The sequence below is a fragment of the Thalassophryne amazonica genome, chromosome 9 (assembly GCF_902500255.1).
Source record: "Thalassophryne amazonica chromosome 9, fThaAma1.1, whole genome shotgun sequence".
Classification (NCBI taxonomy): domain Eukaryota; kingdom Metazoa; phylum Chordata; class Actinopteri; order Batrachoidiformes; family Batrachoididae; genus Thalassophryne; species Thalassophryne amazonica.
This window is the reverse complement of record NC_047111.1, coordinates 39,163,251-39,189,521: the sequence shown is the minus strand read 5'-3', so window position 1 is coordinate 39,189,521 and position 26,271 is coordinate 39,163,251. Positions and strand designations below refer to the sequence as shown.

The following is a 26,271-nucleotide window of genomic DNA, read 5'->3' as shown; positions in this document are numbered from 1 at the left end:
TTGATATGGCACACTTGTGAGGTGGGATGGATTATCTCAGCAAAGGAGAAGTGCTCACTATCACAGATTTAGACTGGTTTGTGAACAATATTTGAGGGAAATGGTGATATTGTGTATGTGGAAAAAGTTTTAGATCTTTGAGTTCATCTCATACAAAATGGGAGCAAAACCAAAAGTGTTGCGTTTATATTTTTGTTGAGTGTATTTTCCTCACTATAGATAGGTGACCAAAATACCATATCAAACATATTGCTACCCTGGGCAGTAGTGAGCCACGGACTATGTGTTCTGGTGTCCATCAGGGAAATGTTCTGGCTTTTACACTGTTCAGTGCTTGCATGGACTGGGTGTTTCAAACTTTGGAAGCGCTGTGGAGTTAAGCAACGTAGGTCCCTTTGTCTGTGAGGAAACTTTTACAGACTTTGACTTTGCGGCCAATGCTGTGATCTTTGTGGAATCAATGGGTACCCTGATTGCAGCACTTGAGACCTGGGAGTGTCTGGGTTTGTGATATCCAGGCCTTCAGTGACTTCCTGGACTCACTCATGTGAGATGCATCTGTTTGTGGTGAAAGTGTGGAATATCTTCAGTGATTCACTTCCCTCTGATGTACCTTCATGTCTCGGGGCCACTGGCCTGTAAGATTGAGTCACCTGGAAAGAGCTTATAAAGCATAGAGTCACTGCATAGAGGTGTATGGTGATGCCAAGTCTTTAGGGTGCTCATGTTTCTGGTCCTACTGTATGGTTTTCAGCTCTGAACCTTAAGGTGAGGATTGGATATCTTTCATACCAGGTCTCCAGAGAATCCTTGGGTACCACTGGAATCAAATGAACGGTTACGCTGGGATACTCGGATGATGTTTGTTGAGCTGTCACACACAAATAATGTCTGCTGTGATTCTTTCCCTGTGAATAACTGGTGCAAACATTTAGAGATTTTTTTTTTATTCATTCCTGTCATCAATCTAATTTTGACCTACTTTTTCTGGGTCCTAAAGGAGACAACTCTAAAAACAGGTCATCAAAGTGCCATTAGTTGACATCAAATCATCACAAACTAAAGATATTACATAATATTATCGTACAACTCTCCTCAGAGGTTGCTGACCTTGACCTACTTTTTTGGTCAAATGTGAGTGAATGGCCAAATGTCCGTCCCTGTATTCCAGAGTACCTTGTTTATTTTGAGTCAAAGCCTTCTGAAGAGAGGCCACAATACAGATTGCAAAACAAGTGACTTCCTGTGCAGCAGTTCAGATTCCACTGAAAGTCAAACATGTTTGTATCTACACTGAAACCAGACAGCCTGCATGCATCCAAATGACCCACCTTCAACTTGCATGTGGTGGGTGTCCGATACTCATGTCATTTTAACAGTAATTTTCTACTAACGATACTGTTGTTCCATCAGACGCACTGTGAGAAAGACAAACATGAAAAACACGCCAAACCATAAAAAAAGCCCACCCACCATTACAACATTAACATCAACGCTTCCTCCACCACAGGCTGGACAAAATAACAGAAACCTTTGTAATTAACTGGTTTCCTGTGACTGTTCCAGTTACACATGACTGACATGACAAATGGCAATTCTCAGACACTTCTTGGCTAATACTGATCAAATCAATACTCATGACTTCAATGAACTTCACACATAATCTGACATTACAAAACTCAACACAACAATACTGTGTCTGTGGCCTGAGAGCCATTGACATACGTGTTTATGTCTGTTGTTGGCAGTGCGAGTCTGTCAAACTATGGTCTACACGTCACTTGCCCTCCTTTTGCTGGATGCCCTCTAGGTGGCGCTCCTTTGTTTTTCGTACACCCTGATGATTTCACAGCACAGCAAAGAGTTTATTTCCAGGACTGGAACATTTAAAACTGCTGATTGAATCAACAAATCCTTTCCATTTTTGCAGAGATGACCAGCTTCTACTTCTTATCCTCCTGCACTTCATCCTCCCTCCGTATCTCCTCTGTTTGTCGTTCTCGGCCAAACTCAACCACCAGAGGTTTCCCTAGCAGCCGGTACCCATGGACCAACTGTAAGGCTGTCTGGGCCGTTTCAGCATCTGCCAATTCACCAAAATAAATGTTAAAGATGTGTTTGTCTTAAGTTACACATAAACATTGTAGCCATGGTGACAGTGTTATTTGGTTTCTCAGACTGTTGTTGGGACATGGTTGTCTACAATTTGGACCAACGACATTTTGACAGAGGCTGAAACAGCTCCCTGAGGTCTTCCAGATGCTAATATGCTAAATGTATGATGACATCAAAAATAAAATAAAAAAGGTTCCCAGAGAGCACAGTGACACCACACCCAAAATATCAGGCATGTGGAGAAAATGTTACATTTGCTTTTAAACAGTCACAAACATTAAAATACTTGAATACATGCCCACAAAATTAGCCATTTTCCTATATACAAGCATGGGGCCAGAAATTTAACCCCAACCTCTGACCTTGATTATTAACAGAGTGTAATCAAGATCAAAACACGTCTCCCCATCCATGAGCCCAATATACCAGACAAATTTGTTCTAAACCATTTTAACACATGAAACAATGGTCTTAGTGGCATCAGGACCCTGCAGTTAGCAACAAGGCTTCAAAAATTGCAAACAAAAGGCCTCCAGTACTTTGGCAGCAACTTAAGCTCAAATAATGACCTTTGTTGTTTTTTAAAGTAAACAGTATTATTTGTGTGAATGCTGCAAAAAGGACTGATGCTTGAGATTGTGCGGGAGATTGAGTCAACACCAACGAGAAATAGATGGGCTCAACTTCACGCACAGTCCCAACATTACATTAAGTTATCTTGCATGGATGTGCTTCATTTGAGTTGGGGGCTACATATATTTATTAGATGGAAATCTTGCTCACAAACAAATTGAATTCATCCAATGACTGATTTTTTTGAGTGTAGGGGCTCTGGAACCAAACTCCTGGACAGAGACTGGACTCTCTTTTTCTCTGGAATTGTCCATGGTGAGAAACACCGGGTGGGTGTGGGGATACTCACAAGTACCCAGCTGAGTGCAGTTATTTTGGAGTTTTCAAAGGTGAAAAAGAGGGTTGTTGTTTGTGCATATGGACCAAAGAGCAGTTCAGAGTATTCAGTCTTGCTGGAGACTATTAGTGGGATCCTGGAAAAGGTTCCTGCTAGAGGCTGCTTATACTGAGGGACTTCAAGGATCACACAGGTAACGTTGGAGAACCTTGGAGGGGAGAGATTGGGAGGAATGGTGGCAAGACTCTTGATTTACCAGTTGATTTATGCTCCTATCCTCACCTGTGGTCATGAACTTTTGGTAATGACCAAAAGAATATGGTCACGGATACAACATTTATGTATGTAAAAAGTCAGGGATTGAACAGTGAAACTGTACAAATGGCATAAGCTGAAATGTATATCACAAGTTTAAGTCCACTAAATTTATTGCATTTTATATTGTAACAATGAAAGAAATCTTGTCCTGCAGAATGAAAATGGATCCTTTGTCTTAATGGCAGCTATTAATATATTTAGTACCAACACATAAAATGTACATTTTATCCTGCTGGACAAAATTAAATATTAATGAATGCTGAAAAGTTGTATATGCCATAAGAATATTTACACACCATAATAATTTTAGCATCACAGAAAGGTCATAGGGGATAATTAATCACAAAATCAGGTGTAGAATTTATAAAAAAAAGAAAAGAAAAGATGCAATATTCTTTATTCAATAAAACTGTACTCTTTTACTGTGTTTTTTTAATCTTTTAATTCATTTTATTTTGTTTTTTGAATTTTGTGTGAAACACCTTGAGGCGACTGTTGTGATTTGGTGATATATAAAATGAATAAACTGAATTGAATTATTCACTCATATCTGTCAACAAACTCATCATAGGAAAGATTCTTCCATTGTTTCGTCCAGTACTCACCTGGCAGGGTGATGAAGGCCTGACCCTTCAGCCTCCCAGTCAGCAGACGGTAAATGATGGACGGCCCGTTCTCCGGCTCAAACCTGGAAAAAAGCGCCACCAGCTGGGCCACTGTTGCATGTGCACTCAGGTTTTTCACACACAGCACCTGCAGTTATTGCATGGAAATAAAATAAAATAAATAATTTATGCATCTCTGCAGCTGCTTCATAAAGTTGTCTAAACACTGCCCCCTCTGTTCCTTCACTGGTACTGCATCACACTGACAGCAATCCTCAACTTTTATTTCTGTGGACTTTGGAGACGATTGGACAAATAAATGTAATGGTGTAAGATCTCTCTCTCTGTCACACACTCACACTCACGGCTTTAAAGAATGCACCAAAAGTCACTCATTATGATGATCATATTTCTGTTCTGATAGGTTTGTTTTGTTTTACGGTCTTTTAACAGCTTGCTTCAAATGCAGTGGCAGCTCTATAGACTTCTTATTGATAGCTAAAGACAAAAGATTTCAAATGAAGATAAACTACAGACTTTTTGCCTGTTTATCTGTATTTGTCTGATTACTTGCCCAAAAGGAGCGCATTGGCAATATCCATCCATCCATCCATCCTTTTTCTTCCGCTTTATCCAGAGTCGGGTCGCGGGAGCAGCAGCTCAAGCAAAGCCGCCCAGACCTCCCGATCCACACACACCTCCCCCAGCTCCTCCGGGGGAACCCCAAGGCGTTCCCAAGCCAGCCGAGAGACGTAGTCCCTCCAGTGTGTCCTGGGTCTTCCCTGGGGCCTCCTCCCGATGGGACGTGCCCGGAACACCTCTCCAGCGAGGCGTCCAGGGGCATCCGAACAAGATGCCCGAGCCACCTCAACTGGCATCTTTCGACGTGGAGGAGCAGCGGCTCGACTCCGAGCTCCTCGCCCTATCTCTAAGGGAGCGCCCAGCCACCCTGCGGAGGAAACTCATCTTGGCCGCTTGTACTCGCGATCTTGTTCTTTCGGTCATGAAAGAACGAGAATTCCTTCGGTGGAGTGTCCTTGCCTCAAGTGGAGGAGTTTAAGTATCTTGGGGTCTTGTTCATGAGTGAGGGACGGATGGAGCGTGAGATCGACAGACGGATCGGTGCAGCATCTGGAGTGATGCGGTCGCTGTATCGGACCGTTGTGGTGAAGAGAGAGCTGAGTAGGGGGGCAAAGCTCTCGATTTACCGATCGATCTACGTTCCGATCCTCACCTATGGTCATGAGATTTGGCTCATGGCCGCATTTGCAATAGTGACATAAAATTCAGATTTTCCTTTTCTGAATTTCCTCCATTAATTAATCATGGATGCATTTTGGGTGTATGAATTAATCAAAGTGTCATCTGTCATTCCCTTTAAGAGTGCGCTTTAATGAGACTCATTGCTATTTCGTTGGTGGGCTCAGTACGTGATGGAAGTGAGAGAAAAAGTCAGTGGGTTACAGAGCTTTCTCTCACCGTGCCCCAGCTCTGTGGAATGACCTGCCTGTGCAGATATGACAGTCGGACTCTGTGGAGACTTTTGAAGCCAGACTGAAGACACACTTGTTCTCCCTGTTTTATCATTAGTATTTTATATGATTGTGTGTCTTTTTTTATTCTTATTTATTTTACTTCTTTTACTTATGTTTTAAATTTTTTTTATTGTGTTTTAATCTTATTTCATTTTATTATGCTTTTAAATGATGTTTGTGAAGTGCCTTGAGGCGATTAGTCGTGATTTGGCGCTATATAAATGAATAAATTATTATTATTATAGATGTTTTCTGGCGAGAGAACGGATCCGCAATCAGAGTGTTGACGCAGATAATCTACAAGAGCAGCCACCAGTTCCCTGCATTGAAGCAGTTGAGCATCTCATTAGAGCAACTCCTCCTTCTTCTTCTCCCCCTCCTGATCTCCTCAATGTCCCATCAGATGCAGTTTTATATCACCACAAGCTTTGAGTCTTTGAGGATAAATTTACAGTCAGATGAGAGATTGATTTATTTGAGTACAATGATCATATATATGTTTGGAGGAGTAAAGGTGACTCATTAAACCAGCTGTTAGGCATGGTGGTGGTAGCGTCATGATCTGTGGCTGTTTTGCTGCCAGTGGAACTGGTGCATTGCAAAAAAATAAATAAAAATAATACATGTTTTTAAAAAGTGGATGGAATTACAAATAAGGAGGACTACCTCAATATTCTTCAGTACAGCCGCTCTGCTTTGTGAAAGTCTGATCCTGTCAGATCTCACTAGGCCCAAGTTAGTTCTTGGATGAAGGAAGACGAAGAGCTGTGTGTGCTTCTCCACATAAAACTGGAGGTGCGTCAGGAAGGGTATCCGGCAAAAAACTTGTGCCAAATCCTAGTGTGCTGATCTGCACTGGCTCCACTGTGGTGATCCTGAAGAAAAAAATGGGGCAGCTGAAACACAAACGGCAACCTCAATATTCTTCAGCAAAACATCAAACCCTCAGCTAGGTGGTTGGAACTTGGACACACTTGGGTGTTCCAGCAGGACAATGACATGCATTACAATCTTGAACGCGTCTACTCGAGACATTACCTGGAGGAGCTGTATGGAGAATGCAAATGTCTGAAACAGTTGGGCCAGATAATAAATAGAATACTACTAACTTGTCATCTCCCCAGTAACAAGTCCGTGTCATTTCCGAAGGAGTGAACAGAGCAGGTCTGAAGGACTCAGAGCAAATGTGTGGACATGTTGAAGACCAGTAAAATCAGGAAGATACAGACATGAAGGGTGAAGAAGAACAGCCATTTGGACAATTCCATGAGTGTCACACCTGAAGACTTTCCACCCATCCTTGGTTCAGAGACCAGTAAATGAAATTATTTGCCCCTTAGGCCAGCTAATGTCAACCTCAAGGTGTCACAGCCAAATACAAAATTATGACTCGGATATGATGACATCAGCGTGTTTGGATAGAGTGAAATGTTTTAACTACCAATAAGCTCACAGGTAATATTTAAAGGTTTAAATTCTAATTATTTCAGTTTAAGAGCAGGCATCAATGAATCACTAATATGTAGTCAGTTTGATCCCTGGTTGTGGATTTGTGGCAAATGTCCTTAAGCAGGGCACTGAATCCCAAAACTAATCAACCTTGGGACACACTGCCCTTACTTATCAACCAAACATGACTGTACAGTGTTAGGCTCTTGATACCTTAGAGGGTTTTCCTGGGTGGTAGTTACGGAACCTCGGAATACGCCGGATCCCTTCTTCAGATTCACGGTTCTTTAGAATTTCTTCACGAGAAGTAACCTCAATCTCTCCTCTGAGAGTTAGCGGTTCTCTGGACCCCGCCTCCATGCATCCACTAAGTCTGCCGATTTGCTGCCTAATATTTATGTCTAGAGAAGCCATTCCTGCTTGTCCAGGTGTGTCCGGAGCGTACGCCTGGTCTGCCGTGTCTGAACGTGATGCTGACTGACATAAACTCCTTGTTTCTCTTAGCTGTTCTGCGTTGTGCTCAGAAGCTTGTGACTGACTGTCATCCTCCTGTGACCCTGCCTCTAAGTGGTCACCGTGTCTCTGAGAATTTTTTTGGTGAGGTTCAGTCCTGTGGGAAGTTGCATGTGAAGTTGCAGGAGTTTCTGCCTGTGCATCCTGCAGTGAAGTTTGTCTTCCCTCACTGAGAACGTCTTTGTAGAGAGAGTCCACCGGATCAGAGGATGATGCCCCCTGCTGGCCCTCCTGGTTATCTTCATCTGGAAATAGAAAACCCATCAGAATGTCCTCACAACAGGAATTTCATTGGCCTTACTGTATTCCTTTTAAGTTTTTAAGTTGACTTAAATGTGTCTGTTTTTTTTGTTTTTTTTTTAAGTAGTATTACACAAAAACAAATTGAACAGATTTTTATGACGCCTGGTTGGAACAGAAACCATGAATGTTTGAGTTATAACTCAAGAATTGATAACAGACCTTTTCACCCACAGGTTACTTATTTATATTCTACTGTTTATGACTTGAATGGCAATTAAATTAAATAAATATAAACCAAATAAATCAAATTTATTAAATAAAGTGGCTATACACATACACACACACACACACACACACACACACACACACACACACACACACACACACACACACACACACACACACACACACACACACACACACACACACACACACACAACTGTACTTGGGTCTTCTGTAATTAATGACAGCAATTCAAAACAACATAATTTTATTTAAATGAAAATATAATCATTTAATGAAAATAGCAAATTAATTACACTAAACTGTGGAATTTTATATACCCTGCAAGCCCTTTAATATACTACAGTAAAACTTGCATATAATGGATTCAGGTGGACCAGTGAATTTTGTCCATTATAATCGAAATCTGGAACATGTATAAAATGGGCAAAATCTTTTTTTTTTCTAAGTCCGCTGTGGAGTGGTACCTTAACATCCTAAAGCCTGATTTATGCTTCTGCAACTCTGTAACTCTGTGGCCATGCAATGAAGTTGACGTGCACCTGACCCTTTAAAGTTCTCCATTGCGTCTTTATGCAATTTACCACAGGAACAGCAGATTTTTCTGGATTAATTTGTCCCTCAACAAGCTCCACTTCTTTATACAATCATCCACCTCCACACCAACGATACGGTACGTACAATTTCCCCCCATGAATTGTGGGTCATTTGAGCGTCTGTTTCCGACTCTGTGTTGTGAAGTTGGTCATATTTGCAGACCTTTCTGCCAAATGTATTTGATCTCAGATCAAAATGTAATCGGCGGGCACACTGCAAAACCTATTAAAATGTGACAGGAGAGGAAGGAGTGAAAACGGAAAAAACGATAAATCACAGCCCTTGGGGTCCTAGCCATTTAGCAGGTGCACATCAGGCTCCGGGGAGGGTTTGTAGCCAGGCAGAGGACTCTGATATAAAGTAGTTTGGTTTGACACCCAGGGATATGTGTGAAGCTTAACACCATATTACAGTGCATGTAGCAAGCAACATTTTCTTAATAATCACAGGCCCTGAATTATGCCCTGCCTCGTTTAAGCGCCGACTCTGAGCACGGTTTGAACAAAATAAATGGCCGTTGTTTTATTCAAGGAAATACGGTACCCACATTCCTCGAATTGGCAAGTGTCAGCGCTGAACTTTATTTCATACCTCTGTTACTGGGCACATCCAGGCTGCTCTGTCTAGTACATGTGAGGGGTTTTCAATGGAAATGCATTGCGATCGGACAGGACATTTTGTCCGATGTGACCTAAAATCCGTTATACAAAATCCATTATATACAATGTTTATTACATAGAAAATCATACAAAAGCATTGGGACTTTTGCTTTTGTCTGGTGAGTGTGAAACTCCAGTTTATACGATGACTTTCGGTGGGTTTTACTGTATAACAATTAATAAAATCAACTAGTATGTGCCTTTGGTTGCTCCCTTGCTTTTTTCCCACTCAGGGTTGCCACAGCAGATCCAAGGTGGATTTGCATGTTGATTTGGCGCAAGTTTTATGCCGATGCCCTTCCTGATGCAACTCCACATTACAGGGAGAAATGTCGCAAGAGTGGAGTTTGAGCCAGGAACCTTCTGCACTGAAACTGAGTGCAGTAACCACTTGGCCACCCCCTGCTATTAATAAAATCAACTACTGAAGCCAATTTAATGCCAGTAGAAATTGTTGTGAGTGACCGATCTATTATAGGCAAATAAACAACATAAGAAAAGCCACATCTGTTACATTGCAATATGAACATTTCCATACACTCCATTGTAAATTAAATAAACAACTCAACTGGTATAGCTGAACATTTTAAGGATGGCAACAAATGATGAGGATGAAAGGGTAACAAGTTCATGTTTATTTAATACATTTAGTCAATGCATTCGTGAATTAAATTATTTCTTTATATTAAAGTAGTAAATTTAATTAATCACTAACACATGATTTAAAAAAATTAAGTGTTAATATACTGCACACTTAGTTAAAAGGGTGTGCTTTTCTATTTTCAAGAAAAACTGGGCCATCATTTGTGCGTAAGCAGAATAACAACAAATTTAGGTAAATTTAAACGTGCTTACACACAGTTTGTGAAGAATCCAGAAGGTTTTAAACATATTTGTTTAGAAATTTGTGATGTCAGGATAAACTACGATCCACGTAATGTGAATAACTGAATTTAAATGGAATAGATGACAGGTAATTGGGTACAATATGCAGTAATGGGGAGCTTTGTCTGAGCAAAGGTGTCCTTCTGATCCTACTTCACAATATGACACAAAGCATGTTACACTCTTCAATAGAAGACAGTTTTGAGATTTCAACAGAGAAGATTTAGCATTTTGGAAAAGTATGGGGAAAAAGTGGATGCAACGTTCTGAACATGTGCAAAAAAAAAATCATGTAAGAGGAATTATACATACACTGTTGTATTCATTATTAAGAGGTTACACTCTTGTGTAAGTGGAAAGAAAAAAATACAATATACGAAACTTAATAAATAATCGCACCCGATTTCCTCAATTTTGAAATTGGGACAGAAACCTGGGCTGAAAAATGGCTATGGGAGACCACCCTTACTTAGGATCCATGTCAAATTTCCTTGAAAAGCCATTCCACTAATATGTCCATATATTGTCTGAATAGTCTATATCAAATTTGAGACACTGCAGTAATTCTCAGAAATTATTCTATTTTTTAATGCAACAACAAAACTATCAGAATGATCAGAAAATGTTATGTTAGAACAGTTACATTACTAAATAAAGGTTTCACTAAGAAACCATAACATGTTTAAGATATAAACTTTACAAGAGAAGTCAATAACTAAACATAATAATTAAATGTAACATGCAGCTTTGTTTTTAATGTTAACTTTTTTGCTTTATTTTTAAATACTTGTTTTCTTTAATTATTCCCTCAGGTTTTGCAGGTGAGTTTTATCAGTCTGAAATTAAAGTGTAATAAATAAATTCTGCTTCATTTGTCACAGTGGTGTGTACTGCAGATACACTGACTGCAGAGAAACCTGAACATTGTTCTGCAGTGCAGCACTGTAGAGCGTGCTGCTCTAACATTCCTTACCTCGATGGTAAAGTGCAGTGAGGAAACCCAGGCGCTCGTTGCCTTGAAACAGTGCTCTTTCTATCTCCATCTCCCGGCGTGACAGCGGCCTACTGCTGGAAAAGCGTTGTGGGCGGGACAGGAGCTGCACCCTGGCTTCAATCTTGTCCCTGATGACCTGCAAACGCTGCTGCCTCACGCCAGGAGCTGCACACACACCATGAGACTGCATAGGAACAAAAATATGACAAGACAGACAACTGACATAAACAGATACACATTAAAATCAATTATTCATATGTTGCTTACATTCAGAATAAGAAAAACAGCTGAAATTTTGCCCAAATGGGAGGTAATTCGAAATTCAAAAGATATGAGCTTGTTTGATTCTGTCTGTATGCATGCAGTCACACCTTTCACCAATAGAGGTGCAATTTTAGACCAAGTATCTTTCATTTACAGTTCATGTAACCTGTACATATCTGCATGAAGAAACTGAAATAAACCTGCAAACTCCACACAGACAGGAGCAGGAACTGAACACAGTTCTTTTGGACACAAGCCACCTCTCACCTTCTTGCAGGTTTTACCTTCTCAGTCGATTCTGGTTCATTTCTGTTCTGCCATAGATGGATCTCAGCCTCGGTGAGGCCCAGTTCTTGTAGGCCAACCAGTTCCTTCTCTCCATCTTCCAGGGCCTGGAACTGAGACAGGCTCCTCACGCCAGCCGCCTGCTCCCCAAACGGCCGGTACAGCGCCGCCGGGGCAAAGCACTGCCTCTTGGCTAAACATCTGAGTGAAAGAATTGATTCTAAAATGAAATCTGATTGCTCAAAAGGCAGACTACATGAATCAACTTAAAGGTTGTTGCTGTTTAATCAAAAAGCAAAGCTATGTTAAGTGACACAAACTCATACACACACTTGCCGTCCAAGTACTACACTGCAGGGAATACATGAATTAAGAAACGGGTCAACAACTGTATCGAGCCCAACAGATCTGCTCATACATGTAAATGAGAAATAAACCATATTTAAAATAAATGTCCAAACATCTCCCCTTGATGGGCCTTCATGCACATCTACATATAGCACTCAATGTTTCATTAATCAACAGACAGGGTGAGAAGAAGTTGTGCTTACAATAATTATGGGCTAACGGACGGACAGAGTGATTCCTTGATATACCCTTCAAGCTTTTATTTGCATGGGTTATATAATAAGTATATGGATACATCTGTACTTTGATATGAGTACTTTTGGTTTTGACCAGCATATTTGCTTGATGAGCATCCCTTGTATGTTTTTTAAACCCACAAAGAATGAAATAGACAAACATAAATGTCCAGCATGTACATCCTATGGTGGACACAACTAATATCAGAGCATACATGATAATTATTCTTAACCACATGACACGGATTCATTCAATGTACTTGAACTTCAGATTTTGTAAAAAGTCATTCCCCCTCTGGCTCTGCACCAGCACAGCAAACATGATCAGTGATCATGAATATTCATACACAGCAGTAATGTGAGCTACTGTAAATCAATTAATTCAGTTGAGGTTGTTTGCAAGATTTATGATCGGAGAACATCTGCATGGCAAACAAGTCTGTGGTGACACAAAGAGAGAGCTTCTGACCGGCTGATGTCCACATCTGTGTGGAGCTGCTGCAGCAGAAGGCTGTGGAACTGCCGCTGGCCCTCGGTCTCCTGCTCCTCCAGTAAAGGACCATCCTCACAGGAACGTCGGCTCACTCTGACAAAATGCACAGCTAGTGTTACACTTTTAACATATCCACTAAAAATATGGGATTTAAGCTGTTACCACAGGAAAAAACACATATCCTACATCATGAATGTCACATTCAGATAACAGCATTAATTTATGTTACCATTGGCGGAACACCGTTAAAAAGTCTCACAGTGCCAGCTGTTAAAAGGAACTGAGGTTGCACAATATTGGAGTAATACAGTATACAATAATAACAAACAAACAAAAAGACACTTCAAAATGTGAAGACCAAATTGATGGGTCAGAGATCAGGTGGAGCAAACTATTATCATTATGAAAAATTGTTTATGTTTTTATGATGAACATATTAAATAATCTACCAAATATCACAAACTAAAACAAAAAAGTCAAAATCTAAAGATAACTTGTTTTGTCAGACCAAGAGTTCAAAATCCCTTAAATATTTAATTACAATTTAGAACTAGAACAATTAATTATTAAATTAATTACTAAATTCTTTGGTATTTGATTCATTAAGTTGAGTCTTTTTCTAATGTTCAAATTCTGATTTCAGCTTCTTAAACATGAATATTTTCTGATTTCTTTTCTCCTCTTTGGCAATAAACTGATTATCTTTGGATTGTGGACAAAACACGTAATTTGAGAAGGTAATCTTGGGCTTTTAGAAACACTGATTGATATTTCTCATCATTTTCTGACATTTTATAGACCAAACAACTCATGGATAAATGCAGGAAATAATCCCCAGATCATTTGTTAATGAAAACAGCTGTTAGCTGCAGCATTATGAAATAAGTTTGGATTTTATCTTGTGTCTTTTGTGCCTCGGGAAGAGGCAAAGCTATGTACAAGATTTTCTTCCAGATTTTTTTTTTTTCATGACTGCCTTTATATTTTTTCGGCACTTTATATCTTTTACATGTTGGAATTTTATAAAAATTGTAAAATAAAACTTTTTTGTCACAAAATATTCAAATGCAATGGCTGACAGTCATTGGTGATGGTTGTTTTTTTTTTTGTTGTTACTGGTGAATTAACCAAAGGATAATCACCTAATCAGAAAATAATCAATAAATGAATAAAAATAATTATTAGATTAATTGATGAATCAAAAAAGTTGATTCAATAATCCATCCAGCATCCACTAACCACCAAATGGGTGTTTTTTCAGTTGACTTGATACATTAACGTTAACCACCTTCTAATGCCTTCATTCTCATTATGTGCTCTTTTGTTATGGTGAGTTACAAGATGACAGTATAAATTACTTTGGAGGTCCTGTCTACACAGGTTGTGTAGACTAACTCACTCGCTAAAACTATATTTTTGCTGTACAAGCCCTACCCTATGCTGTACAGTACAATGAAAATACTGAGAGATCAATTGATGGTCTGCAACTATTATTTTTTATAATCAATTTAATTGATTCAATCAATTAATGTCTTTAGTACTAGGGGTCTTTGGAGGATCTCTCGGTACCGCTGGAATGACTTCATGTCAAACAAACGGTTAGTAACAGAGACTAAAATGAGGAGTATCACTTGCATTGTAAGGGGGCTTTAGCTTTGACATCTTGGCCATGTAGCCCCTTTCTCTGTGCATGATCCAGCATACAGGTGCCTGAGCATTGAGGATCCCAGCAGCTGCAGAAGGTCAAGGGGCTTCCCACGTTTCACCTGGCTGCAGCAGATAAATGGTTAGTGATGGCTAGGGTTACGAATGGACTGGTTGTCTGCCTGAATGGTTTTGTGGTGTCGTGGATGCGGCAAAGCCCAAAGTACAGCACCAGTGCACGCTTTCAGACTTGGCGAATTAATCGAGATATTTATCAACTGATTAAGATTGTTAGGTCCATAAAATGTCAGAAAACTGTGAACAGAGCCCAATATGATGCCTTCAAATGTCTTGTTTTGTCCACAGTCAAATATATTGTTTACTGCAAGATGAGTCAAGAAAGCAGTCAAATAAACCAGAAAATGTACAGATTTAAGTTGAAATCAGAGAATTTTGATGTCGTAAAAAAACAAACAAAAATGTTTCATTGATTAGAAAAACATGGATTATTAAAATTGTTACAGGACGCAGGCCTGTTAAAAACACCAGAGTATCTTGTTGTTTTTGACATTTGTTTACATCCGGGAGGTGAAAGGTCACAGAATTTTGTACAACGTCCATAACAGCAGTAGAGCAACGTTTGTACACGCTTTTAGCTTTAAACATTTTCAACTGGAAAAAATAGAACTACAACAAAATTAAGAAAGTTACTCCAATGACAAGACTAGTCAATAAGAAAATGCAACAGAACATTTAGCTTAGCCGGTTTTGTCCAGTTCTATTACAAACAGCGGTTTCAGTGGCAGATTCTGATACTTTAAACTTCTTGTTTTTGCTAAGCATGTCTCTCACCTATAATAAACTGAAATCAAATGCTCAAATTATTTTGTAACTACTAATAAATAGCATCGATAAGAGACTATTCTGATTACCTTCGCATACTTCCGCCTTTCCTTTTCGGTTCCGGCTAGCGGAATCATGGGAAATGTAGTAACATCCAAACAAGCGACGTAATCGCCAACAGAAAATACTCCAACCTAGATATGAGGCATATTTGTGTGAAGACCCTTGCACATTGCAGTTCAAGCATACGACATTTGAAAACAATAATACAGCCTCACATCTGATAAGTTTGGAACTGATTTATCGATTTCCCCCCACTCTGCTCCATGCATTCTACATAGCGGATTGTGAAATACACGCACCACTACACTCTCATTTTATTGCAAAAGGTGCGTTTAGAAGCCTGACATCTCTAAATGCGACTGAGCTGCCATATTTATTAAAGGTAATGCTGCAGAGCGCCCCTCCCTCCTACCCAGCTCGTGTCCTCAATTAGCCCGCAGGCTGACGTCACGAAGGTGACACGAGCGCTGCTCTCCGTCGCTGCCGCCCGCCCGCGCGGCTGCACACGGGCGGTAGCCGCGCGCGCTTCCGTCGCCGTCGCTCCTCTGCAGGGCTGCGCAGCTCCCTGACTGACGGAGAGATGAGGGGTGGGGACGCAGGGTGGGGTCAGGAGCAGGGAGAGGCGGAGGAGGAGCAGGCGGAGAGAGAGAGCCCAGCCCAACACACGGCAACAACGCGCCCACGGAAGCGGCACGCGCGGACAGAAATTTGAAGGAAAGCGGACTTCGACGCCGCGGATATGAACTGAACACGAACACCGGGAGAGGCAGGGACCGTGAATTCACTGTAAAGGTGGAAAAACTAGCTGCCCCTCCTCCCTGAGTTACACCCAAAGCCCCGGCCGACCCCCTCCTGCTCCTCCCGCCGCTCCACCCCTCCGGCAGCCGAGATGCACACGGAGAGCCGTAACAAGCACGTAAGTCCGAACTGCACATTTTAGACTTTGTCCTGAAAAATCTGCGAGGGGAGGAAGAGCAAAACAACAAAAACAACACGAGTGCAGCTCAACATGTACCAGAATATCAGCGTCAGCCAGCTCGTTTAGAGGGTTCATGAAAGCTGAAGGCGCTGTCAAGCTTTTTTTTGTTGTTGTTGTCTTTGTCTGGCTTCAGTTTTTTAAATGTGATCTGTGTGACAGAGAAGCTGGCAGGAAGGAAACGAGAGACACAAGAGCTTGTAGGACACCATCTTGGCTCTTAAAGGGACAGCAGCCCCCTAAAAAAAATAACAGGTGCTCTGCCTGCACACTGTGCACAGCTTGTCTTTAAATGATGTAAACCTAGCGTTGTGCTACGTGTTACCTATATAGTAAAACTCTCATATAATTGTTTCAGGTGGACCTGCAAATTTTGTCTGCTTTTATCGAAATCCTTTAGGCAGTGGATATTTTGCAGGATACGCAAACATGCACATAGTGCTATTTGACCGGATCTCCTTGCTGATTGGCTAGTTCAAATAACGTCATCGCAGAGTTTATTTCAACATGGCGGTGCCCTCAGCAAAGTTGAACTGGACGGTATTTCGCCGTATGCAGCACCGGCAAAATGGTGGGTTGCGTTGTTTTGCCGGTTTTATTCCCGACAGACGGAACGTAACGGCCGCGGTCGGACGGGAACTTAAAGGCGATCGGAGTTTAAGATCTCCTTATTTCACCTTCATGATAGTAGCTCGATATTGGTGATTGTCATTATTGAAAATTGGCATATTTTCAGGGGTGGACTGATTGAAGGTTTTGCAGACATGACACTGACAGAGAAAAACAGGATAAACACACGTGCCGACGTGGACTTCTGTATTTTCGTTTTTATTCTGTCTTGAATTTGCAGGTTTTGGAAATCACAAATCTAAAAGATTATTTCTGTTTACCATGGCATTTTGAATGTTTTATCATGTTAGCTACACAAAATGAGGCCACTTAAGGCCAAATAAAAAAATAAGTTGTTTATCATCCCCGCCCGACACAGAAAATTACCAAGACTGCAAAAATGATTTCCACCGTACTTTAGTACCGGCACTTTTTGCCATGCGGTGGAAATAATTTCGGGCATAGTGGTGGAAATAATTTTCGGCACACAGTGGAAATAATTTTGCGCATGGCTATGCCATGTTTTTGAGCTACTTTTAGCGATGGTACCCAAAACGGAATAGAATCCCTCCGCCAGTTGATGATTTTCTGTTCAAGTCAAACGACTTCATGGCACCCAAAACAGACGGTGGAAATAATTTCGGGCACGGCTATGCCATGTTTTTGAGCTGCTTTTAGCGTCTGAGAATCCCTCCGCCAGTGGGTGATTTTCTGTTCCGATTCAAATGACTTTATGGCACCCAAAACGGCATAGAATCCCTCCGACTTTATGGCTCCTAAAACAGCATTAAAAGATGAAAAATTAGCACCAATATTCAATGCCGAAGGCACTGTCATGTTGACATAAACTCTTCGATTACGTCATTTGAACTAGCCAGTCAGCGAAGAGATCCGGTCAAATAGCGCTAGGTGCGTGTTTGCTGTATCCGGCAAAATATCCACTTTGAATCCTTTATATGTAATATGTATATGTCCCAGACATGAATGAGCAAAGCTCTTCAGCATCTCACCATATCATATCCGGTTTGTGGCTTTTTACGACAATGTTGTCTGGTTTGTGGCTTTTTCCCCTATGGGCAGATTTTTTGTGCCATTTCTGGTTTGTGGCTTTGTCTACCATAGAGCGAGCTTTGCGGCGCTGAGACAAAATCCGTTAAATGTATAAAACGAAACATGTTTAATTTTTTGCGTCCATTTCGCGTCGCCCTTTGCATCCCTCAGCATATTGTGGTATTGGCTGCATAAACTCACTGTTGTGATGACGCCGCATGACACAACTCTATGTTGGCCCGGTGTCAAAGGGGCTTTATGGCCCGGTCACACAGCATGTGACTATTCCTGAACGAAGGGAAAAAAGTAAAAAAAAAAAAAAAAAATCACAAATCGTTGAGAAAAGGTGGACAAATGAGCTTTATCACAGAATAGCCTGCGAATCAAGAACGCAAAAGGGTCAAAAGAGGAACAAACCGAAACTGAAACTAACATTGATCTTGACGCTTTAAACAAAACGTGCCTGGAGCCACTGTTGGGGCAGTGTGTGTCTGCATCTCTGCGTTCCAGGACTCGGCAATGGGACGGCACTCTGTAGCACCTGAGTCCTGGAGAAGCTGCAAACAGAAGTGCGTGATCTGACCCACTGTGGAGATCTGTGCACATATCGGTCTATCCACCTGATCTGGTTCCTCGTCCAGAACAAAAGAGGCATAATGTTCTTCATCGTTAGAATCCTCACTGTCTGATGACACGCAGTGCACTCCGTCTTACTCCAATTAAAAAAAAAATAAAAAAAAAACTCTGGTGCGCCGTGGTGGCTGCTCTATCACTGTATTATGTTACTAATGGCCCAGTCACACGGCACTTAACGAAGGGTGACGAAGACCTGACGAAACAAGAAATCTGGACCTTCGTTGACTGTCGTTGGCATCGTTTAACCTTCGCACAGCTTTGTTCCTGCAGCTGGCGCTTTGTCAGCATTTTCAATTCGTCTGTCTCGTTTTGCTGTCGTTCTTGACGTTTTTTTAAGCGTTTGTGTAGTTTTTGTAACGTTATCGTTTAATTTGACTTCGTTGGAGCAGCTGAGCGTTTTCACACAGCGCAGAAGCCGGTTTGTGAGCGCTGAGGCTGCTGTTGCGTTCATGTACATCGGAAATTACAGGGCAAACTCAGCCTGCTTGCTTGGATTTTTTTGATCTCTGTGGGGGGGCAGCTTCAATGGGCTCAGGCACCTTACATAGGCCAAAATTAATCTTTTGTGTGGATATAATTAATTATTTTGCCACAAGCAACTGTTGAATTTGAAACAACAAAAGTTGTGTAATTTCCGACGGTACTTGAATGCAGCATCAGCGGCAGCAGGAGCTCCTGCGTGCGCTTATTATTTTTATTAAATGTAACAATCTGAGTGTAGGAATGACAATCCAGTCCTTCTGTACATGTGGCAACAGGTGGATGAATCAAAATGATTATATAAAGAGCTGTTCTGGAAGGAAGAATTCACGTTGTGGATCAGTGATCAGCTGGTGGAAATAACCGCACATGTGAGTCAATGCGCACGTTCACACGCACTGATTAATTTACTGTTCTGATATATTCAAACATCTTTACACTTATATTTATTCTCCCTTTTGACAGTTTTCTGTTATAAATAAATATATATGGCTTAGAACATAATACTGTGATACAGCAGTGACCACGGCGCACTTTTTTTTTTCTTTTTTTTTTTTTTTAAATTGGAGGAAGACGGAGTGTGCAGCGTGTCAACAGACAGTGTGGATTCTGATAATGATGGACATGATGATCCCTCTTTTGTTCTGGACGAGGAACCAGAGCAGGTGGTCCACCGACGTGCGCACAGATCTCCACAGATTCTGTTTGCAGTTTCTCCAGGACTCAGGTGCTGAGCTCCGTCCCAGCGCCGAGTCCTGGAATGCAGAGACGCAGACACACTCTGCTCCAGCTGTGGCTCCAGGTGCGTTTCGTCGAGATCGTGAGCTTCGGTTTTGTTAATTTCCTCTTTCGTCCCTTTTGCGCTTTTGCTTCGCAGACTGTTCGGTGATAAAAGCTCTTTCGTCCACCTTTTCTCAACGAATTGTGACGTTTTTGACTTTTTCCCTTTGTTGAGGAATCGTCGTGTGCCGTGTGACTGGGCCATAAGCCATATATTGATTTATAACAAGAAACTGTCAAAGGGGCAATATATATAAGTGTAAAGATGACTGAATATATCAGAGCAGTAAACTGATCATTCTGTGTGAACACCACGCATTGACTTCCCATGTGCGGTTATTTACACCAGCTGATCACTGAGCAGCTGATCCGCAACGTACGTAAATTCTGCCTTCCAGAAGAGCTCTTATATAATCATCTGAATCATCTACCTGTTGCCACATATAAGGGCTGGATTGTCATTCCTACACTCATATTGTTATATTTAATAAAAAATAATATGCGCATGCAGGAGCTGCTGCTGTGTTCATGTACCGTTGGAAATTACACAACTTTTTTGTTTCAAATGCAGCAATTGCTTGTGGCAAAATAATTGTGTCCACACAAAAGATTAATTCTGGCCTATATAAGGTGCCTGAGCCCAGTGAAGCTGATCCCCCACCCACATAAAAAAAAATCCAAGCAAACAGGCTGAGTTTGCCCTGTAATTTCTGATGGTACATGAACGCAGCAGCGGCAGCAGCAGCGCTCACAAACCGGTTTCTGTACTGTGTGAAAACATTCAGCTGGTCAAACGAAGTCAAACTAAACGCTAACGTTACAAAAATTAAGCAAACGATAAAAAAATCAAGAATGACAGCAAAACAAAATATGGATGAATTGAGGTTTTCGGTAGCATTAGTTCAAATTTTTCAACAGTTTAAAAAACTTGACGAAGTGCCAGCTGCAGGAACGAAGCTGCGCGATGGTTAAATGATGCCAATGAAAGTCTAGATTTCTTGTTTCATTTGGGCCTTGTTGCCCTTCGTTAAGTGCCGTGTGACTGGGCCATTAGATCCCCTTCACAGGAGTCAGACACAACTCACTAGTGACACACAAGGTAACGGATGTGACAGTCTCATGGAATTGACCAAATGCCTTTTTTGATCAATGTATCATCAGTTGTCGCTTCAAAAAGTGGAAGCACTTGTGTATTTTTATTTTTTAATCATCTCAAACATCACCCTGCTGGGGCAACAACTAGATTGTGGTGTTAACGTAGACAAGCTCAGTCAATCAGTGCTCGATGTTCAGATTTGGGATTAACTGGCTCTGTCGTCACTATAGAATATATAAATGTGAGTGGATCCAGGCCCTTTTTTTTAGAAGGTGGAGTTAGAAAAATGGAGTTGGACAATTGGGACTATGTCCTATTGGTATTCCTTCATGATTCAAATTCCCAGATTTTGTTTTTTTGCATTTCAGAGAAAGTAAACCCAGTGTGAATATCCCACTGTCCAGCATCAATTAAAGCTAGCAGTCACAGCTTTCAATTAGAGAGATTCAGATGTCAGATTCTGACATCTGCTTGACAGATTTGGACTCAAAAGCTGGACATGCCCCGCCCCCTCGCTTGTATATAAAGGGTCTTTGAAACTCCTTCACATTGGTGCCTGTTTAACACCTGTGTTGTTGAAAGAAAAGTGTCATGAATAAAGGTGTAAACCTTTGTGATTGTTTAACGTCATCTGGATGGCCGTTTGTCAGTCATCTGCTGCTCAGTGTGTGAATCAGGGCTGCTAATTTGAAGCCCACAGGCAATGTTTGGTCTATCCTCCCTTTGTTTTGACCTGCTTCACCAGGGTGTCGAGTTAAAATGTGATGCAAAAAAAAAAAAAAAAGCTGCCAGTGATCAGTGATGACGGCCGGGGGGGGGGGGGGGGGGGGGGGGGGGGGGGGGGTCTGACCTTAAATATGCACATTAAATTATACTTATAAAAATGCACTGTATTTTTCTGTGAAATTTATCCTCATTTCATCATTGTTTAAATTTTGTAGGACTACGGCATGACTGCATTGAGCACATCACTTTAACTTTTGCGTTTCAGAGCATCTCAGATTGTTCCGTGCTATGCACCTCACGATTTCAGTGGTGTGTTTTTGTTGTTGGTTTCTTTTTTGTGCCACTACCGCTAGGTGTGGGAAATAAAGGTGAAACACTGCAAAATACATCAGATTTCTCCTGTGCAAAGCTTGTTCAGATTTCCGTGCATTTTTGTTTTTCTGAGAAATTAAACCCTAATCTTAATCTCATCCTAATCTTAACCCTTAACCATTTAAGAGAAATAATTTTCAAGGTTGCTAGGCAGCGGAGACATCTGATGAGTCCCATTCTGAAATGGGAACTGCACAGTGCCCTTTCAAAAATGCCTGACCGTTTTGGGAGCCCTTGATTAAGTAAATTATCATCCGACTAATTAACACTGCTAATTGCAGCATTTGCTGTCATTGTCTACAGCTGCAGATGGCAGTTATTTGGCTGTAGATCACCGCCTGTGTAGTACTGTGGTTGTTGTGCTGCTCTGTGGATCAGGAACTGTCAGTTGATGAAGCCTTAATTTATTTGTCTGGTAGTTACTCTCAAGTATAATGTACAAGTAACTTGTGGGACATTCATGGCAACTGTATCTCATTAAGAAAATAAATAAAAAATAAAAATTGCCCTCTATGTAAAGGTCAGTTTTACAATATAGACTAGGAAGAATAGGTTTAGGTTTCGGATAAGGTTTGTTGAGTCTCTCTGATTATTCACAGACACCGGTTGGATGCTTGACCACTCTTCTGTGCAGAATCGGTAGATTTTAGGGCTACGGCAATTTGATGATTAAGTCATGTTGTGATAAATGTGAGGATTATTGCAGTTTGCATTTGGGGTATGGTAAATGTGTGGTCTTGTAATTGTGTTTCCCTCATTATCAGAGTGTAGTGAGTAAAAGTATTGCAAAGTACATTTTAGCATATTTATATAGCTTCTCAAAGTATGAAAGAAATTGTGTTGCTGAGTAATGTAGCAATTTTCACTTTGCATATCAGGTTTTTTTTTTTTTAAGATTTTGGAATACAGTCGAAATCTGAGGTTTTGTGGGTACTATTGTGACATATGTCAGAGATTAAGGGCATTTTCACACCAGTACTTTATATTCCAAATTGGAATGCATCGAGACCCTTAAGAGGAGGTCGTCTTTGTATGGTTCTAAATAAACTCTGGAGCAGTTCATTTGTGCTGGGATTTGAGCTCGACATTATCTGTTGCCTGCTTGTCTGATGTGAGTAGCAATTCTCTGGGGGCAAGTTAATGCTTTGTATCAGGTGTTCGTTAGAGTTGCAACAAACGACTATTTTAATAGTCGACTAGTCAATTAGTGTGATTAATCGACTAGTCGGATCATACGTAAATTGCAGCTTATTGCATTTTATCGATGTCGATTCCGCTATCAATCCGATTCCTTATCGATACCTCCTGTGAATTTTCTGTGTGCAACAAGTAGGCTTTACAGGTTTTCTATGTCAACAGTATTTTTTTGAGTCTTAAAGTAAATAAATATAAAATTGGTCACTGGATCCTTGATCTCTGGACATAAATAAACTCTACCCCCCAATCTCAATTCTCTTTTGTACCCCTTCACCTTGGCCCTACCCCTACACCTACCCCTTTAAAACAAGGGGTAAGGTGAAGGGGTATGCCTCTAGCCCTATGAATTGAGACACCCCTCTGCCTTAGGAGAAAAAAACTGCCCGTGTCACACTGCCGTCTTCACTGTTTAACATGGCAACCGAAATGCAACTTGTTGCAGTAGCCTGTTTGCTCTTTTTATTTTCTCGCCTTTCTGCATAAATGCAAAGAAATGGAAGAAGTCGCAGATTTCGACGTATCGCAATCATGTCATGTTAATTAATTTATTTAATTTGTCATTTATAATATTAATTAATAGTATTAATAATGAATCAAGTAATTAGTCATTAATGTTAATAATACTAATAATAATTAATCAATAATAGTAATAATTAGTATTGTTTGATTAATCATTAATTGATTAATAATTAATTCATTAGTAATTAGAATAAATAAACACTTGAAATATATCAGTTTGTGTGCAATGAATGTATGCATTATACAAGTTTCACTTTATGAATGGAATTACTGAAATAAATCAACTTTTTCATGATATTCTAGTTATATGACCAGCACCTGTATGTATGTTATGGGCTGCATCTAGTTCTGTTAACCTTATATTTCTTTTTCAAATTCTCCCTTTTTTTTTTTTTTTGCATCCAGCCCTATTTCCTTTAGAAATTTCCTTGACAAATAATAGCAGGACGTCAGGTTATGTGTTACACATATACATGTGTGTTTATATATTTTCCAACTTACTCCCATTGATGAAACTTCTCCTCATTTTCTGCCTCTAAGCTTATTAGGAGACGAGTGTGTTCAGGGCTCCCTGTTTGTTTACAAAATACACACACGTGTTACAGACCTTGAAATCCAACAGCAGGGATTGATATTATCCAAAGATTTATGACCATACACAGTAAAATCAGCAGTGTTAAATTAACACTGACAGTGAACATATGGTCCCTCTCTGACCAGAGTAGGAGCATATGTACACTGACAGTGTTAATTTGAGACTCAGTGTTAGTTTTACACTGGTGATTTTACTGTGTACAAATTAACGTGCTTATCCTTTATCATGATTTTCTCCATTGTGAGATATAAAAGTGTCTTATTGTAGCGTTCGTGTGTATATGCATTATAACGCCTCAGCACACGAGCGACGTTACGATATTCTTCAGAACGACAATATACGCAACACGCATCCAGCAGCATACATGTTGCTGTCATAGGCAACTGCCTGTAAAGTTTTTTGGCAAGTTATAACTTTCTAAACAGCGTAATTTGTAATGAAAGCCGCTTTATTTGTGCAGCTCTTTCAGCGCCATGTTTGTTTCTGTGGAGACAGTGGTAAGCTCATCCTACCCCTCCAAACAGAGTGTGCATCCAGATTCACTCCATTTGGAGGGGTTTGAAGCCCTCCGCCTACCCCTCCGCCTCGCTCCAAAAAGAGGATTGAGACACCCCTCTGTCTCTCGTGCCCACGCAAAATGTAGGGTAAGGGGTAAGGGGTAGAATTGAGATTCAGCCTAGATGGTGGATCCTCAATCTCTGGACATACAGTAAATAAACTCTACTTGGTGGATCCTTGATCTCTGGCTATAGATATAAAAACATCTGTAGTTTTTGTCAAGAAGCATGATTTGTCACTCCATACATCTGAGCTGAGCTCAGCTGGCTGCTGACGTCTGCAGGTCTGCAGCCATTTGGGCTGCTGCACTTCAGCCAGGACGTGTCATTTTGGGAGGAAAAAACATTTTGATCGATTGCAATTTATTTGTATTACAACCTTTGGAAAGAGGTGTCATTTGATTTAAACAGCGATTTGCTTTGAAGTTATTAATTCCGAGCGGACTCTATCTTTCTAACTTGACTCAGCGGTGCTGCATTTGGAGCAACGGAACGGAGGACGATTCTTGTTTCTTTCTCGTAACAAGGCAGGAGTCCCAGTTAGTCACTTTAATCCACACAAAAGTGACTCACGATTGACATTATAATGGCTTTGAGAGGTATTAAGAAGCGGAGTTGCCACTTTTGAAGAGGAGCAAAGCAAAGATCCAGCAAAGCAGCGGATCGAAGCACCTGCTTCATTAGTTCAAGGTTCAAAGCAAATGACTCGTCGACTACTAAATTAGTTGTCGGCGGTTTCAATAGTCGACGTAGTCATGACGAGACATGGCAGCCCTAGTGTTCATCTGGACAAACACTAAACTACACAGTGACCACTTGGCGAGCATCGGTGCTGAACTTCATTTCATGCCTCTGTTGCAACTGGGCACACTCAGACTACTCTGTCCAGTACATACGAGCGGTTTTTAACAGGAATAAATTGCGATGGCACGACATTTTCTTGTCAGATGTGAGACAAAATCTGTTATACAAAATCTGGTATGTACAGTGTTTATTACATGGCAAACTATACAGAAACATTGTGACTTTTGCTTTTGTCCGGTGAGTGCAAGTATCCAGTTTGGATCCATCAATCAATTTTATTTATATAGCGCCAAATCACAACAAACAGTTGCCCCAAGGCGCTTTATATTGTAAGGCAAGGCCATACAATAATTACGTAAAAACCCCAACGGTCAAAACGACCCCCTGTGAGCAAGCACTTGGCGACAGTGGGAAGGAAAAACTCCCTTTTAACAGGAAGAAACCTCCAGCAGAACCAGGCTCAGGGAGGGGCAGTCTTCTGCTGGGACTGGTTGGGGCTGCGGGAGAGAACCAGGAAAAAGACATGCTGTGGAGGGGAGCAGAGATCAATCACTAATGATTAAATGCAGAGTGGTGCATACAGAAAAAAAAGAGAAAAGAAAAAGAGAAAGAAACACTCAGTGCATCATGGG

At 40.8% G+C, this 26,271-nt stretch overlaps 2 protein-coding genes across 5 annotated transcripts in view; one reads left to right on the top strand and one right to left on the bottom strand.

Annotated features, from left to right (window-relative positions):
- Positions 1-1,190: 1,190 nt before the first annotated feature.
- rbm41 (RNA binding motif protein 41) lies at positions 1,191-15,786 on the bottom strand. Of its 2 annotated transcripts, XM_034177912.1 has the most exons (8): positions 15,655-15,786; positions 15,269-15,373; positions 12,669-12,785; positions 11,615-11,816; positions 11,046-11,250; positions 7,146-7,690; positions 3,949-4,096; positions 1,191-2,083 (listed from the first exon to the last, which is right to left on the bottom strand). In XM_034177912.1, the coding sequence occupies exons 2-8, from the start codon at positions 15,274-15,276 to the stop codon at positions 1,944-1,946; spliced, it is 1,365 nt and encodes a 454-aa protein (XP_034033803.1). In that variant the 5' UTR covers positions 15,277-15,373; positions 15,655-15,786; the 3' UTR covers positions 1,191-1,943. The 2 variants fall into 2 exon arrangements, with proteins under 2 accessions (XP_034033803.1, XP_034033804.1); XM_034177913.1 differs by lacking the exon at positions 15,655-15,786 and having other exon boundaries at positions 15,269-15,395.
- Positions 15,787-15,863: 77 nt separating this feature from the next.
- klf8 (Kruppel-like factor 8) overlaps positions 15,864-26,271 on the top strand; it is a 192,335-nt gene continuing 181,927 nt past the window's right edge. For 2 of the 3 annotated variants that reach the window (XM_034177916.1, XM_034177915.1), the window contains exon 1: positions 15,864-16,158. In XM_034177916.1, the coding sequence (XP_034033807.1) occupies positions 16,132-16,158 (27 nt within the window). In that variant the 5' untranslated portion in view covers positions 15,864-16,131. The remainder of the gene's footprint in view (positions 16,159-26,271) is intronic. The other variant, XM_034177917.1, reaches the window with a different exon arrangement.